At 39.3% G+C, this 17,429-nt stretch overlaps 2 protein-coding genes across 2 annotated transcripts; both read left to right on the forward strand.

Moving 5' to 3' along the window:
- Positions 1 to 2,814: 2,814 nt before the first annotated feature.
- Positions 2,815 to 5,316, forward strand: LOC311042648 (uncharacterized protein). The gene is made up of 4 exons (XM_084053512.1): positions 2,815 to 2,971; positions 3,785 to 3,886; positions 4,011 to 4,385; positions 4,714 to 5,316. The coding sequence occupies exons 1-4, from the start codon at positions 2,863 to 2,865 to the stop codon at positions 5,085 to 5,087; spliced, it is 960 nt and encodes a 319-aa protein (XP_083909638.1). The 5' UTR covers positions 2,815 to 2,862; the 3' UTR covers positions 5,088 to 5,316.
- A 2,415-nt stretch (positions 5,317 to 7,731) lies between these two features.
- On the forward strand, positions 7,732 to 16,845 carry mal2 (mal, T cell differentiation protein 2). Its single transcript, XM_084053514.1, has 4 exons — positions 7,732 to 7,894; positions 8,980 to 9,150; positions 14,369 to 14,569; positions 15,868 to 16,845. Exons 1-4 carry the CDS (start codon positions 7,778 to 7,780, stop codon positions 15,937 to 15,939), a joined length of 561 nt encoding a protein of 186 aa, XP_083909640.1. The 5' UTR covers positions 7,732 to 7,777; the 3' UTR covers positions 15,940 to 16,845.
- The last annotated feature ends 584 nt before the right edge of the window (positions 16,846 to 17,429 follow it).

Raw genomic sequence — 17,429 nt, forward strand, 5'->3', positions numbered from 1 at the left:
CAGTTGTGCAATTGTCTCCGCCAGACCGAAAGGCATGGCGAGAGAGTATGTTTTGCCCCCTGTCCGTCCGTCCGTGTGTGTGTGTGTGTGTGTGTCCGTCCTGTCTGTGTGTTAGCAGCTAATCTCCGGCACCGTTGGCCCGGTCGCTGCGAAACTGTGCACACACACTCCCTGGATGCCAATTCAGAACCTCTGCCCCACATTTTTCACATGGGCCTGTTATAGCGCCACCTGCAGGCCGATGTGTGCAAAACCCATTTTTTCCCCATTACTCCTACAGCTTTTAACTAGACGTCATGCAAATCGGTACACAGTATCTCTATAGTCATGTGATCAACCCGGATCTGTTCAATTTCCCATAGGCTAAGGTTGGCTTCCAAAGTTTGCGGGATTGGTTAGTTTTGAACAAACTGCCTCAAATCATGAACGCAGCTTGCCATTTCCATAAAATTGCACACGCACATTCCCACTAGGCCGAGGAAGAAATGCCACTTAAAACTTTTCAAATCAGCCTCATGGTGGCGCTATAACAGGCCAATTTGCATTTTTAAGTATAACTGCACCGATCTGTGTGAAACTTTGCACGTATACTCCCTAGAGGCCAAGGAAAAACATCTGCACTGCATTTTTCACATCTGCTTTTTACAGCGCCACCAGGAGGCCGACTTATGTCAAATACAGTTTTGGATATTAATCCTTCAGATTTTATCCAAACATCACGCAAATCGGTACACAGTATCTCTATAGTCATGTGATCAAGACGCATCTGTCCGATATTTCATATTCCATCCTGATTGGCTAAGGTTGGCTTCCAAAGTTTGCAGGATTGGTCCGTTTTGAACAAAATGTCTCAAATCATGAACGCGGCGTGCGATTTCCGTAAAAATGTATACGCACATTCCCACTAGGCCGCGGAAGAAATGCCACCCTTTTCACATTGGCCTATTATAGCGCCACCAGGAGGCCACAATAACCTACCTGACCTGGCGGAGACCTGTGCTCCGAGGAGCACTTTTTCTAGTTTATTTAGTTAATATGAGTTAGTGCTGTAGTGGATTATGTTGTAGTTATTTGTAGTCTGTTTAATGTTATTCTTTGTCTATTCCCCTTTGTGTCAAGAGTGGACTGATCACCCACTATATATGTTCCCCTCAAGTCTCACTATAGTGAGCTCAGCTTTGGGGTGCGTTCGGAAATGCGCACCGGGAGCGCACTCACTTATTAGTTTGTATTGGCCAGTGCGCTCAGTGCTATATATCCCAACGCACCCTTGATGGAAAGTTCAATTCTGTTTGTCCTCTTTTGTTTTGGGCCTAGAATTAATGTCTTATTTTTATGGATAAAATTAAAGATAAAAAATACATTTTAAAGAAACAATACATCTCCTGGTGTATCTCTTGCTGACCAACTCTGGTCCCTTACAGACAGGGAAGAGATAGATTTGATGACATAAAACAAAGCCAGATTAATTCCCTTTTTCGTTAAAGAACACAGTAACATCCAGTCTGGCCGAAAACCAGTAAAATATGGGGCAGATTCTTCTGATCATGGAACTATATTAACAGCCTAATTATGAAAATGTCTAAATTCTTGAAAAAGAAATTGTATGGGCTATGACTTTGCAACTTTCAAAACAAATTACACTGTAAATGACTTCTTAATAAATGTCAACATTTCATGATTTTCTTTAAAAGCTACCTTTTTTTCTTAATTCTGAATTCTGCAAGCATGCAATAACATAAAACAGAGCATCTTTAAACATATGTGTACATATACAGATTGTCAGTGTGGTGAGGAGGTTTAAAAGAGATCATGTGAAATATTTCAAAGCATGCTTGGGTTTAAAGGCTCATGTATGTCTGAGATACATATACTGTAGTACATTCTGTTAACCGTATTATGGACATGGTTAACATAATTGTGGATTGTTTATTGTCCTCTCTTCTTCACTATCTTCCAATAGTTCATTACTCCACAGTCCATATAACTTTGTCAAAACTTGTGATTTGTCAGCCTGGACAACAGTCTGCACATTTTAGATTTTTTAGCAAACACAGGCCAAACAAAGAAAGAAAGACATTCTAATACACGTTTTGTGATGGTGAAATAAATGTTCTTCAAAAAAAGTGATGTGTTTATATGGATATATGATTGAAACATAAAGCATAGCATGTAAATCAAACCTTAATCATACAAAACAATGGGTGGAAGTCCATGCGTGTGCCTTATTTTTAACTATATGGTGTGTGCACGCACGCACGCGCGCGCGCACGCACACACACACACACACACACACACACACACACACACACACACACACACACACACACACACACACACACACACACACACACACCCACACCCACACACACAGCTGTACTTCCTGTTACACAGGAAGTACAGTTTTGCTGACTGTGGAAGACGGCTGGAACCCTTAAAGATCCAGTCCTTAATACTGTCCTTAATACTGTTCTTAATATTAATCCTGAAATTAGTTTTCATCCAAAGGATGATACTTAATTACCAGAGCTATGCCAAACCAACACAAATCTCACTTTTTTTATACTTTCAATGACACAACTATTGCTGAAACATAACAAACAAAACTCAATATGGATTGTTGTTCACAGAATAAAAATGTCACAGAAGGCACTTTTGGTGCAAATTGTTGGAGTGGTGCTTTAAAATATTCTTTTCACCCTCACTGTTGCAATCTGTTGGTATCTTTTTTCCTTAAATCAACTGACAGATTCTGCCAGCTGAGTCAGCAAAGTAAAGTCTTACAAATTTAAAAGTGTTTACTGAAAAGGAAGACAAGGACACAGGTCCTTCCAGTACCCTTCCATTGACCTGAACCGAACGATGTCAGTGGAATTCAACAGCAGTTTAGGGCAGGTGGATGTAGATTATCTGAATCCAATAGCTGCTGATGAGAATCTAAAGATGAGACCCTATGGAGATGAACCTTCAGGTAAGAACACACCTTATTATTCACACAAAACTGACAGTTTGGTACAACACTTCCTTAGAAGCCCATGTCTATTATGCATTATAAACCATTTTATAATGACTTACAAGGTGAAGTATAAATGCATTGTAACAATGCATTGCATAATGCAATCATAACATATTATAAAGCCTCTTATAATATCTTACTGTATAGGGTCAGGTATCAAAATACTTCATAACTAATGCTTGCATAATTTACACTTTTTGGGGGGCCAGGATCATAGTATATTATAATTCTCATAGTTGTAATGCATTACAATAATTGTATATTGCATTAAGATCACTAATATAATGCATTATAGTGTGATTATGTCACTATAAGTGGTGATTGAATAGCCTGGCATTGCCAGACTAATCTCGTGGTGGGATCACTCACAAGTTCCTCCACGGTATGATCAGCCTGGCAATGCCATGCAGGCTAGTGATTGAGTGAAAAATAGCATTAAATCTATGCTAAAACACAAAAGGTTTCCTATACCTTCAGGAATGTAATTAAGTTAAGCCAAGTTAGTCATTATAACATCTTTTAACTATAAGTATACAGTGTTATAAGCAGATTATAATGCATTATAAGTATGTTTATAATGCATTATAGACATGGGCTTGTTTTACAGACAGGTTCACTAAAGTCTCAGTTTCATAAAAATGTTAAATAGTAATAAGATAAGATTTTGCTACTTTGTTGGTCCCTGGATGGAAATTCAAAATACAAGCTTACAAGATTGACATTACACTTGAAATGTCATCTATACACCTATGTTACTGTTTGATTCAGGTTGTGGTCAGATGTGTAGGCGTCCATCTAAAACTGCAGCTGTTTGCCTGGGTCTACTGTGTCTGCTGCTGCTGGGTGGGATCATAAGCCTTCATGTCCACAGTGAGTAGACTCCTGTCTTGCTGCTAATGAGAGCACTCAAGGACTCAAGGATGTTTTTGTAGTTTCTGATTCTATAATGAAAATGTATATATACTCTTTGATTCTATCTGACATCCTTTTGCAGACACCAAGGTTGCCGGTCTTCATGATTCTGAAATGCGAGACATTCAGACAAAATTCAACAACCTGACCAGCAAGCAAAAGGAGTTACAGAACAACTACAGCAACCTGACAAAAGACAGAAAGCTGTTAGAGACCAAATACAACAACTTGACACGGGAGAGAGACCAATTACAGATCAGCTACGACACCCTGACAGAACTGAGAGATGATTCAGAGACCCGCCGCACATCCCTGAGAAAGGAACGAGATGATCTGAAGAACGAGAAAATCCAATTGAGAGCAGAGAAAGAGGAGTTACAGAGGCGTTTTGAACTTGTAGCTGCAAGTCGTGATGGAATACAGGAGGAGTTCAACATGCTCTCTCTCAATATGACAGGTAAGCAAAATACTATTTAAACAACATGGGAACCACTTTTTGTAACTATACCTTTCAGGACGGGAACCCCTTTTGGGGTTCCTGTTGTTATGCACAGTATAGCATAACAACATACATACAATACAATTGTAAATTTTGAATAAATATTTTAAGTTTTTCAGAAAACTTAGGTCAGGATTTAGAAGGCGTTTTTAGAATCGGACTCAGGTCTAAATGGGTTAAAGGAGGAATTATTTTTAGAAGCCTATTGCATTTCTCACTTGTTTAACACTTATTTATGAGGTCCGACAAGGTTTTAATGATCCAAATATATAATTATAATCCCTAGAAAAACCCTGTCGGCAAGAATGGACAAAGTTCAATGGCAGCTGCTACTATGTCTCCACTTCGAGTAAAACTTGGGACCAGAGCAGAAAGGACTGTGAAGACAGAGGAGCTAACCTCGTCATTATAGACAACAGAAAGGAAATTGATTTTATCACCAGATTTAATAGCAGAACCTGGATTGGTCTCTCTGACACGGAGCGTGAGGGAAAATGGACATGGGTGGACGGGACTGATCTGGTAGGTGCAGGATTTTGGCGGAACGGGGAACCTAATGATGCTGATGATGGTGAGGACTGTGCTGAGCTGGCACGCAATGGCAAAGGATGGAATGACGTGCCTTGTTCCAACAAATATTCTTGGGTTTGTGAGGAATAGGATCAAACGGACGATAGGCAAAAAGATGGCAGCCCATAGATTCAGGTCAGGTGTAAAATTCCATCACAAGTGCAAACAAATAATTTACATATCAGACTTCCAAACTCTCAAGAGTTGATGTTGATATGAATGTGGCTGTGGATGCCATGATCTGAACAAGAAAACTGCCATCTTTCTGCAATGCATGTCTCAAATTGATCCAAATGTATTTGTTCTGCAATAAACTATTTTATAAAATCACTCGAAAACCCTCAGCGAAGAGGTATGAAAATATACATGTATTCAATCAATCATATGCCTGATATATATATATATAGTAGTCTTGATTGAGTACAATGGACCCGGGGCTTTTTGTGTAATCCTATTAGCATAGCCTGTTCTTTTTAACTGTACTGCTATACTGTTTTCAAACTTGTTCATAAAGTATTCCATAAATCAATTTAAGCTATGAATATATACTATGTGTATGCAACAACTTAAGGTGCAATGATCACACTTTGACTTATTGCTAAAACAAAACAAATATTATTAAAAAAGTATTACTGATTGATTTTATTTGACCCAGTCAATTTACGTAGCGTATTACATGTTTTCAGGGCTTTCAAAGATAATAAAATATGAAACAAGATTGACTAAGCCAAAATTATCAAAACATTCGATTGATCTATCAATACAGTATATTCATTTCATAAATGCAATATTAGATGTAATATAGCTATGTTTATTAAATACATATTACAATGCAGTCCATATTGCAAGGAGACAGTAGTTCTGACTCCTTCCAGTCCCACAGGGTCAGAGACCTGTATGTACCAATGTCTTCCCAATTTTCATGAAATCGTCCTGTACCACGTGGGGTTGCTTTGGTTGACAGGTTCTCAGATGCTTATTTATTTTTTATTTTTTTAAATTAGAAGTTCTATAAAGATTCTGCTCCCCTGTGCAAGCTTTATATTACTCTTTTTTTATGCAGTCTGCAGTAGGCTATATAGTAGACCTTTTCTGTAGCCACTAGTTGAACTATGCACCACACATGCTACAGGTGCCCTTTGCTTTGTGAGGTTATGTCAACATTAGTTCACTTAAAACACATTTCAGCTAAACATTAACCATGGTCTAGCACCAGACATGCTCATACGAAATTGTTGTATGAAATAACATTTATTATTTGTATTTTTAACTAAATATAAAAGCCTATATGATGACAGTGACAGACTGACAGTTAACCAACAGTACGCTAAGCAGCCAACATAATGAAACTTAAGCCTGTGTTTGGGTAAAACATCTCTGCAGCAGCAGGTGCAGTTTGATAGAGTCAACGGCAGTGGTGGCAAGTAACTAATACATTTACTGTACTAAGTAATAAGTGCTGTACTTAAGTACAATTTTGAAGTATTTTTTACTTTACTGGAGTATTTCCAATTTTATGTAGGCTACTTTTACTACTCCACTACATCTCAGAAGCAAATATTATACTTTTACAACAATCATTTGAAAACCTTACTAGTTACTTTGTAGATTTCGATTATTATTACAAATCACATACATTAACCACTTCAGCCCTATACATTTCGGACATTTGAAAAGAGCATATCTACTGCATACATATGACTGGCAATGCAACACATTGTGAGCTTGTAGATCTGCTATTGTCAAAAGATTTTGTATTCTGAATCTGAACTCATGAAATGGGACATTCTGCACAATGAGTAGGACTACTTTTACTTTCGCTACTCTAAGTATATTTTGATGCCAATACTTTTGTACTTTTACTCAAGTACATTTTGAATACAGGACTTCTACTTGTTGTAAAAGAGTATATCTACATTGCAGTATCTTTTAGTTAAGTAAAACATGTGAGTACTTCTTCCATCACTGGCCGTGCTGTCGTCCTGTCACCTTGGATGGAATTTCCTTAGAGGGAGCTCAAGCTAATATTTACTTTCTAAATCTCCACCACTGTGTGAAGGTTAATCAGTTACGTCACTATTGTATGTTAACCCTGACTCCTGCTTTACTTTAAAACGGAAGGAATCGATCGGTTTTACTTTTACTCCGTCCAATCTCGACCCCAAACAATCGTTGCCAGTTATCACACACACTGAACTGATCTAGCCTCACGTCACCAGTCTCTTTCCACTTCGGAGGAAAGAACTTACCAGGTGAACAGCAATGTTGCCAGATTCAGCGAGAGAAATAAGCAACCAAGTTTATGAAAGGTAACCGGAACGCTCGGCCCAAAACACGCTCACTCCCAACGCCAACGGTGGCAAAAAACATTATTCCTAAACCTAACCTCAGTAAAACTATGCATAATAATATCCCTAAACCTATTTCTAATATATCCTCAGTAAAACAAATACAAGAATCCAATGGGGGCGAGCGGTCCGCGAAAAGAATAGGGGCGAGCGTGTTTTGGGGGTGAGTGTTCCGGTTACCTGACACGCAACTTCACAGAAAAACAAGCACAAAGTCGCTTATAATAAACGGACATGGCAACTCAGGTGAACAGACGAAGAAAAGGTTGTTCTTCTGGGGAGTGTCTGCTGCACCTGTCCTGTCCGACCTGTTTCAGGGACACATGACTCCAGAGGAATGTGCCTGGCTGTGCCGTTGTTCTCTCGGCCCTTTGTTGATCTGAGCGCTGAGGGAGAAAGAAAGAGGGAGAAAGAGAGAGGGAGAAAGAAGAAATGTCGGAACCAACTCCGAATCCCGCTGTGACTTCTTTCCCTGCGCCCACGATCACTCTTCCCTTGGGGTTGGAAATACTGAGGACCTATTCTGGAGCTTTGATATGCTTAGAGATTGTAAGTGTTTCATTTTTGGAAGTTAATTGACGCACAACAACAATACTGCTATTTGAATTGTATGGGATTTCGTTCAATATGCATGATTGATTCTGTTTATTTTCCTTTCAACTCTTTGGGCATAAAGACAGCCTGGTTATGTAGCCTATGATGTATAAAAGTTCATTAAAGGCCTATGTTGGTTGCCATAGTGATCGATAAGGCTATTGTGTAGTAGGCTACACGTGCAGATCAAAATAGCCTATAGATGCATGAATGTCACAGGTGTTTAAACAACTTTAAGTAAACAACTGTGGCATCATCATCCCTTTTGTTTATATAGGCTCTAACAACAATAGGGTGCTTATGGAGCCTGATCAGATCAAACATGGCAGCAGGCTTAGTTAAATGTATATGGCATTTTACCATGAAGGTCACCTCCGCAAGCTCATGATATTTAGTCAATGTTCTTCTATTAGGGCCTTGTGCACCTGGTGTAATCCCTTTTGTGCATAATTACTTGTTTTTATGTGAAGCCCATTGAGTTTACTTTGTATGAAATGTGATATACAGCTAGAATTGACTTGAATAAACTTTTGTTTTTAACCCATGTTGCAATTTTCAATGTTGTTGCATTCTCCTCTGTACTGTAATTGTCAATAGAAGACTGCAGATAATAGTAGATTATTCGGTGGTCTGTAAAAAATGCTATGAATGTATTGGCCAATGGTCATCTCAAATACATAATATATTATGCATAATATTAGATATAATATTGCCAATCTGTTGACTGGAACACATGTCCTAAAGGTCGTGCATAGGTCACATCTTTAGGCAGGAGAGATGGACAGTATTTACTTTGATGTCCTTATTCAGTCACTCAAAAATGTATTCGAGTCATTATAGTGTATTATAAGTGGCATTCTTTCTGATACTATTGATTATACATTTGATCAAGTCTACCACCAATGAACTGGCAGCACACAAATGTCCATCAGTACTAGGATTGGTGCTTATGGGCACGCAAAATGAAATCCCTATACATGCAATATTCACCTTTACTGTCAATTGTTGTTGGTAATACAACAGTTTCTCTCTATCCACAGTTATTTGGTGGCCTTGTATGGATCCTAGTGGCTTCGTCCAATGTCCCTGTACCTCTACTCCAGGGTTGGGTGATGTTTGTCTCTGTCATCACATTCTTTCTCTCCTCCACCTACCTGGCTCTCCTCCTCACTGGCCTGGCTGACCGCATTAACACCGACTGGAATTTCCTGGTATGCCTATTGGATCTTGAGCAAGTGTTCTTTTTTATTTACTTTGTACGTAGACTACAGTACATATCCCTGGATGCTCAGTGTAAAAAAGATATTGAAAACTAAAAGCATGTATTCACATGTTCATTAGGGCATTATACTGAACCACCTTAAACCTGGCTGCCCTATTTTGGGCATGACATTATAGGCGGAAATTAAAAAACATCGATCTACAAACTCGCAACGCTCAGATGTGAGCTTGTAGATAAGCTATTTTCACTATTCGCTGTACGACAAAGTATATAGGGCGTATGTGTGTGGCTGTAGAATATTTGATCATGACCCTTTTTTTCTGCTGTATGGTCCTCTGTAAAGTGGCATTCAAAGACATTAATTCACAGAACAGTCCAATTGCAATTACACTTAACATAGAAACTTAATGTGAGTGTTGCTGCATTCACACTCGCGACGACAATAGCTACAAAATGACCAGTTGTGGCCAGATAAATGTAAGATTTGCCGATTCACAGTTGAAGTGTATTCAAGCCACACTGCGTAAATGAAAAGGGTTGGGGTAAATTGCACAAGGAACTGGTTAAGCGCAAGTCAGGAGTTTTTCTTCCAGAACGGAGTAGGAATTGTGGGGAGCGAAGGGGAGTGGAAATGGTGAACAAACAACATGCTGATTGACGCTTGACTGTATCATTGGAGCGCTGAAACCGTTGACGCCAGCTCAAATTTGTTTTGTAGTATGTAGTGTCGGGCATCAGTTCATATTACAATTTAGACATTTTAGCAAATGCTCTTATCCAGAGAATTTGCAGTGCAAATCCAGTGCAAAATCAGAATAAGCAGAGTAAGCGTGACCTCTACTAAACTAACAAGGTAAATAATAGAGGAAATTTGATACCAGGCAAACAATGAACATGAGTAGCGTATGTATGAACAACAAAGAGATATCTGTGAAAATCTTGGCTGGTTGAAGATGAGGCGTGCTGCGGCATTCTGGATCATTTGGAGGGGCTTAAGTGAGCATGGCAGGTGCCAATAAGGAGAGAGATGCAGTAGTCAAACTTTGAGATGACTGAGGCCTGGATACGGAGCTGGGCAGACTCCTGGGTGAGGAAGGGTCTGATGTTATAAAGTGTTAACCTACAACGAATGATCGCAGAATTGTGTGCCCTGAAGGACAGCTGACTGTCCAGTACAACACCCAGACTCTTGGTAGTTGGAACAGAAGCAACCAGGGAGTTGTCAATGGAAATAGTGAAGATATTGCATGGGCAGGATTAACCTGGGAAGAAGAGAAGTTCAGTCGTATCTGCGTTGAGCATGTGGTGATGGGAAGACATCCACTGTGAGATGTCAGCCCAGGCATGCAGCGATGCGCGCTTCAACCTGAGTGGCAGATAGGGGGAAGGAGAAAAACAGTTGAGTGCCATCAGCATACAGTAACAGGGATAGGGGAGCTTGTGAGCAGAGATGACAGAGCCAAGAGATGTGGTGTACTGTAGGGATAAAAGGAGGGGGCCCAAAGTACCGATCCTTGGGGGACCGCACACAGGAGGGTACGGGGGTATAAAAGCAAACCTTTCAGAGAAACCCGGTAGGTCCGAGGAGAACCACTTTTGTGCCGTCCCAGTGATGCAAGGTCACTGGGACGGCAGGTGTCCAGGAGAAGATGGTGGTTCACTCACTGTGTCAATTGCTGCTTATACAGTACGTCTAAAAGGATCAGGACTGCAGAATGGGAGTCAGCCTGGGCGGCATGGACTGCTCTGTGACTGCAACGAGTGCAGTTTCAGTGGAGTGGACTGGTTTGAATTAGGTTGGTATCCAACAGGTTATTCTGTGAAAGATGGAGCGCAAGCTGGTTAGAGACAACACATTCAAGAGTTTTGTAAAGAAAGGTAAGGGGTGATACGTGGTACTTGATTGATGTGGTTTCTTAAGGTGTGGCTTGACTCTGGCTGACTTGAAGGAAGCCTGAGGTTATGGTTGTTCATATTTTATTAAATTAATTTAGAGTAGCCAATTATTGTTACCACTTTTCTCCCCAATGTAGTTGTTTTGCTAATTAATTCCTGTCCACACATTTCTGTGTTATCACTGCTCTTGTACCCTACTGGCTCACCTGCTAATGAGGAGCCCCCACCGGGAGGATGTAGCGCCTTCATCCTACTCCTCCCGTAACGTTCAGGCGCCGCCCCAGCCTGTAGGAGTACGTACAGTGACAAAGATCATCCTCCGCATCTGGTTTCCCTGCCCCGAACTTGGCCAATATATTATGCTCGGCCACAAAATATTAGAGCTTTTAAGTCTGGCTTCATGCAGATATTGCTCGCAATATTTCACTTTGAGGGACATTGACATAATCTTGCCCCTGATCATATTTGGCACACGTACACCGTAGCTATAATTCAAATGTGGCAGTTCACACTCACACTCAAACTCTCTGTATGTATTAAATATTACAAATGGTATCTATCATTGCCTGTCATCATCATCTATCATCAACTATCACTGGCTTAGTCATAGTATCATGGGCAGTGACAAGAAACTGTCATGAAACTTGCTTTCTTTGGAAATCTAATTTTGTGTGCAGTGTACTGTAACTGCACACCATGCCACTTGTGCGAGCCATGAATTTATGGCGCTGTTAAAAGCTTCTGGCTTTGTTATCTGAGAAGTGGTCATAATTCCTTGTAACTATGTAAATCAAACAAGCCGTCTATTGTAGACATTTATGACCTTGTATGGCTGGTGTGGGCACACTACTCAGACAAGCTGTCAATGTGATATATATTATTGACTGTTTAAATACACATTAACCACTAATGACTTACTACCAGAGTGTGTCAAAAGAGATATGAAGGACTTACTAGCTTGAAAGCAGTGGTTCAAAGTCATCAAGAGGGGATCAGCCAGGACAAGAGGCTGCTTCCGTAAGACCAGGAGGCCTAGAGAGTTATTAGTCTCTCTTCCTAAATCATAAGTAGGTCCCATAAGGTCACTATTGGTACTGCAGCACTGAGTTACAGTACAACTAGCTAAGTTATAGTGATAGTCTGGTGCCATAAGAGTGAAAGTCTGTATACAAGACTGGAAGATAACTTTACTAAAACTAAATATGTAGCACGCAGTGTACCATAAAGTGCCTAAATAAATAATGACATTAAAAGATATATGTTGTTTTAACATACAGTAGCATATCACCACTGTGGGGTGGAAACCTTTTATGTCAAAAAGCGTTACTTTTCAGGAAATGGATCCAATGTGATTATTATTTAGTTACAAGCTCTTGTTAATACTTTTCATTGATTAAATATTTATAAAACCCACAGACATACCTGGCATGTCATTATAGGCACAAATATTACAAACTTTTGCTACTGTTGTGCGATGCTGTCATATGACAAACTATATAAAATAGGGCATTAGTTTATTAATACTGCATAAAATGAATTAAGGAGATGCCAAGATACACAGGTAATCCCTTAAGTGAGACAGTCGGTAGGATTCAGTGCACTGCTGTGGATATAGGCTACAGTAAAGTCTTCAGTGTTCATTTAACTCAGAGAGAGTGTAAGAATAGTCCAAATAATGCACCCTTACAGGTCCTGTACGTTACTGTGTACAGGCAGGTAAAACGTATAACTACTACAGCATGCCAGAGTATAGTGCAGCACATATACAGTACACTGAAATCATGAAGCATTGTGTTTACAGTACCCTGCACATCATAATACTGCAGTACCCTAATATATCGTTGCTGTCGGGCAGAAACCTTGCATCCATGAATTCCCTACTTTGTCATACTACAGTGTCACACAAAAGTAGCTGTAGATCTGTGTGTTTGTTTAATGTGAAAAGTGGTTAGGGGTGACTGTGGGTTTCATAAATATTTTACCAATGCAAAGTATTAAGATCGCGTGTCTAAATAATAACTACATTGGCTCCATATGGATTTTTTTTCCATTTCCTGAAAAGTAATAGTTTTGGACATACGAGGTTTCAACGACAATACAGAGCGCTATTATTGGGTCATTGGAGTGAAGCCGGTAATTGTTGCCCTATGATATCATCATGTGAGAAATTACACGTTTGTGTTCTCTTGTTACATGTTCTTGGAGTGCTCTACTATTGGGTCTGGGCTGTCAGACCCAGCCTTGCCTTAGGCTGGAGTCCCTGCTCCTGGGAATAGCCAGGCATGTGGCATCGTTTGTATTCTACTGAACAATGAGTGACATGGATGATGAGCTCACACCAAAACTCAACAAAGACCTGCCTGTTGGGGCCGCCAGGCCCACAATGTCAACAACACAGACTCTCATTAACTTTCTCTCTGACACTCTGATCTCTCTCTCTTTCTCTCTTGGTCTCTCTCACTCTTTTACACTGAATCTTTGCCATACTCTTGTTTTTCTTTGTTTCTCTCATTCCGCTCACTTTATCTTTTTCGAACACACACACACACACACACACACACACACACACACACACACACACACACACACACACACACACACACACACACACACACACACACACACACACACACACACACACACACACACACACACACACACACACACACACACACACACACACACACACACACACACACAGATCTATGTTTTGTGTCTGAGATGATGATGAGATGAGATATCATTTATTGATCACTGAAGGGAAATTGAGGTGTTATAGCTGCATAGTGTGATAAAAAAATAAATACATTTATATATATATATGTATATATATATATATATATTTTTTAATTATATATATACACACACACACACACACACACACACACACACACACACAGTACACAAGACACCTTCATAGCCTTATACATACATTCCTACCACAGTCATCATCCGCGCACATCAGTCACACATGAGCAAAACGACACAGAACCACAGAGATCAGAACCACATAGGCATAGGGAGAGAGTTCTCTTGCGTTATACAGTCTGATGGTAGTTGGCACAAAGGAAAGTCTGTACCACTCTGTTTTGGTGGAGTGAGCCTCTGGCTGAAGGTGCTCACCCTCGTCTGCAGCTCGCCAAGGAACTAAATTAATATGGTGGAAAACAAATTCTGTTTTCAAAACATTGTCCAAATAATACCTCTTAAATGGTGGCGCAACAGTCTTGCAAGGATACAGAATGTTTTCCGAGAAAGACACACGCACATTATTATTGATTCCTAATCATTTGTTGTCATTCCTCTCCCAGGATGTGGTGTACCACTTCACAGCTGTCCTCTTCTACTTTGCTGCCTTTGTGCTGGAGGCAGCTACCACGGCAGCTAACGGAGGAGCCCATATTAAACAAACTGCTAACAGCACTGACACAGTTATGTGCATAACTTACCCCCGGGGCAACATTTTCACTGTCCTAGACGAGAGGCAATACGGCATTAATGTGGCAGCAACGGTGAGTGCTAGGTCTTGGTCTTCCATTCGTTTTCTATTAATTGAATTACTTTTGGGGCAATTTGTAATATACTGTATGTATTATTTATTTTCCGTTAAGAATGTTGGCTACTGCACATTGTTATTATGTACAGTACTGTATATGCGTGACATACACGTTTAGTACAAAAATATAATTGCATTCCAAACCTTTATTTCAACTAAAAAAAATCCCTCATTTCCCTTGTGTGTGTATAAGTGTGTGCACACACAGCATTTCATTACATTTAATTTAATTTCATTCATTTTGATCAGGGGCCACTTACAAAATACATTAATCTCAAGCGGGAAAAAAAGATGATTTGTAGTTTGTACCAGATTTAGCTACCATCTGTAGTCCCTGAGCAGGTGAACAGGTGGCAGTATTGTACAGTATGTCACCTCAGATAAGATTAACTCTCATGTTTATGTTCATGTTGAGTTGTAAAATACACTACCGCGCCACAGTACTATAATGGTGTACTCTACTGACATCTAGTGTCAAGTTAAAAGATGAACATGATAAGATTCCAGATTCAAGAAGTTTTATTTGTTACCGACTTATACAGGTACAACTAAGTAGCAAAATGTTTTTGGGATTTGTCCCGCAGATTGTGCTGCTGTGCATATAATGAAGATAAAATAAAATACTAAGCAATACAATAAAATGGAATGACAGTGAAGATATACCCTGATACTTATGATAATACATTAGAATTTAGGGTACAGCTTTTTTTTTTACACTTTAAATCAATGACTCCTTGTACAATACCCATTGTCCTGCTGAAGGTGTTTTGAGAAAGGTGAACATTTCTCCCAGACTCTCAGGCTACAACAGACATTTTTCAGATTAAGAGTGCTACATTCATTTAGCACTGACCATTCTCATGTCATGGTGAACATGTGTCAGGATGCCTTCCCTCAGGGAAACCTGATCAGATAGATGTTATTCCTATTCTGGGGATGTAATTTCATATACAGTACATGGATTTATTCATTGTGTCTACCACTCTAGCAACAAATCTACAATTGAAATAGTTTGCAATACATTCTGTACATTACATATATAGAACATACATGACTCTCTTCCACCATGATGAAACGTAGTCCTAAGGAGTTGTCAAGTGGAGATTTATGATGAGAAGATGTTAGCTCTATTAAACCATGACCAGTGTAATTGGCAGTTAAAGCTTCTCTAATGTAATCTGTAGGACATTACAAGCTTCACAAACAAACTGGATAACAGCCGTATCTATTCTCTCCATGGCTTTTCTGTTGCAGATATTTGCATTTGTGGTGACCTTATGCTACGGCTGCAGTATGTTCATGGGCTTCAAGAGATGGAGGATGTGACCTAGAACAAGGAGGACTTATGTTGACTAATACAATCCTCAGTGTTAATGTTAAAGTCTGAAGTCTGAATGACATGTATCCAAAAGGACTGGGTCCATTTGGTTACATTTGTACACACTTTGGAGTTAAATAAACACTAAGGATTCACTGAGTACTTTTACAACTCCTACAACTTGTTCATAACATGTTATGACTGTTTCAACTTCAGTTGCACTGTTCCGATTACATTTTTTAAGTACTGTTCGGTTCAGGCCAGTGTGAGCTATGTTGTTTCCTGAAGGAAAACTCAAACCAACCATAATTGATTAATTGTCGTTTTATTCCTTCATGCTGTCTTTATTATTCATTTCCCCCCAATTTTACATTTGTCCGCCCGTTTCTGGAGACCATATAGTTATATATCTCTTTTCCATTACCTGTAAAATGTCCCTGTATATCATTACATTTAGGTCATAAAGAAGGAATCTACATAATGTGATGGTTCCGCCTGTGGGGTGGGCACTGGACAGTGTAAGAACAATTGTTATGCTCCAACTTACATTCTAAATAATATTTTTTTTTCTCCCTCAATTGAACTGATGGTACTGATGAATTTTCAAGTTTTCCTGTTGTGAGCACTTTTTATCTTTGAAAATGCGTCCGCATAATTGCGATGTGATATTTTGTTACTATTTTACATTTCTGAGGAAAGCTGTGAGTAAAAAAAAACGTATTACGTGTTGTGTTAAAGTGCTAATATTTCCAAGGCATTGAGTACTGCATCAGGACAGTGCAAATAATGCTACATACTGTACCTGTACATGTAGCTATGATGTAAATAACAGAAAGGATTACTGATTGCCAATCCCTCCCTCCTGGAAAACATACATGTAGAAGTATTTACAAATATTATACTAAATATTACACTGGCATCAATTTAAAAACTCCCCTCTCTGGGGGAGGGCTCACTGTTCAGCACCATACAATGTTATAACAAAAAGAACCTCTAGTGAGCCTAGTCCAGGGGTGCACAACCGTTTTCAGCAATGAATGACACATAATGATTGATCCATGCTTGTCACTCACAACCAACCCTCATGCAGTATTTATTTTTGTTTGACTGCTGACAAAGTCAAGTTTTTAATAATTAAAAGCTTAAGAAAAAAGAAAGTGAAATGAAGAGACAATTAGTCACAAACAACATGGCAAACATGTTACATGCATTTGTTGCATACATAACAAATGCATGTAACACATAATCAATAAAGAAGAGATGATGAGCAAATTCATTTTAAAAACGTAGAAAATACATAATACAGTATAAGTCAACATTTAACTCAAACTATTTTTTCATGATTTTGCTCATGTAATTACATTGCCATCTTGTGCTGTACATGATAGCACGTCTGCACGACCCAATAGATATTTCCCACAACCCAAGTTAAATCTTTAGTTACATACTGAGTTCTGAATCTGACTGATCCTTTTTATAGACTGACCACATAGTATTC

Source organism: Gymnoscopelus microlampas, assembly GCF_963454915.1.
Source record: "Gymnoscopelus microlampas genome assembly, chromosome: 3".
Classification (NCBI taxonomy): domain Eukaryota; kingdom Metazoa; phylum Chordata; class Actinopteri; order Myctophiformes; family Myctophidae; genus Gymnoscopelus; species Gymnoscopelus microlampas.

Coding starts and splice junctions, on each gene's coding strand:
- LOC311042648 (XM_084053512.1), top strand. CDS start 2,863: ATGTCAGTGGAATTCAACAGCAGTTTAGGGCAGGTGGATGTAGATTAT. Junction 2,972..3,784: donor CTATGGAGATGAACCTTCAG/GTAAGAACACAC, acceptor TGTTTGATTCAG/GTTGTGGTCAGATGTGTAGG. Junction 4,386..4,713: donor GCTCTCTCTCAATATGACAG/GTAAGCAAAATA, acceptor TATAATCCCTAG/AAAAACCCTGTCGGCAAGAA.
- mal2 (XM_084053514.1), top strand. CDS start 7,778: ATGTCGGAACCAACTCCGAATCCCGCTGTGACTTCTTTCCCTGCGCCC. Junction 9,151..14,368: donor ACACCGACTGGAATTTCCTG/GTATGCCTATTG, acceptor TTCCTCTCCCAG/GATGTGGTGTACCACTTCAC. Junction 14,570..15,867: donor GCATTAATGTGGCAGCAACG/GTGAGTGCTAGG, acceptor TTTCTGTTGCAG/ATATTTGCATTTGTGGTGAC.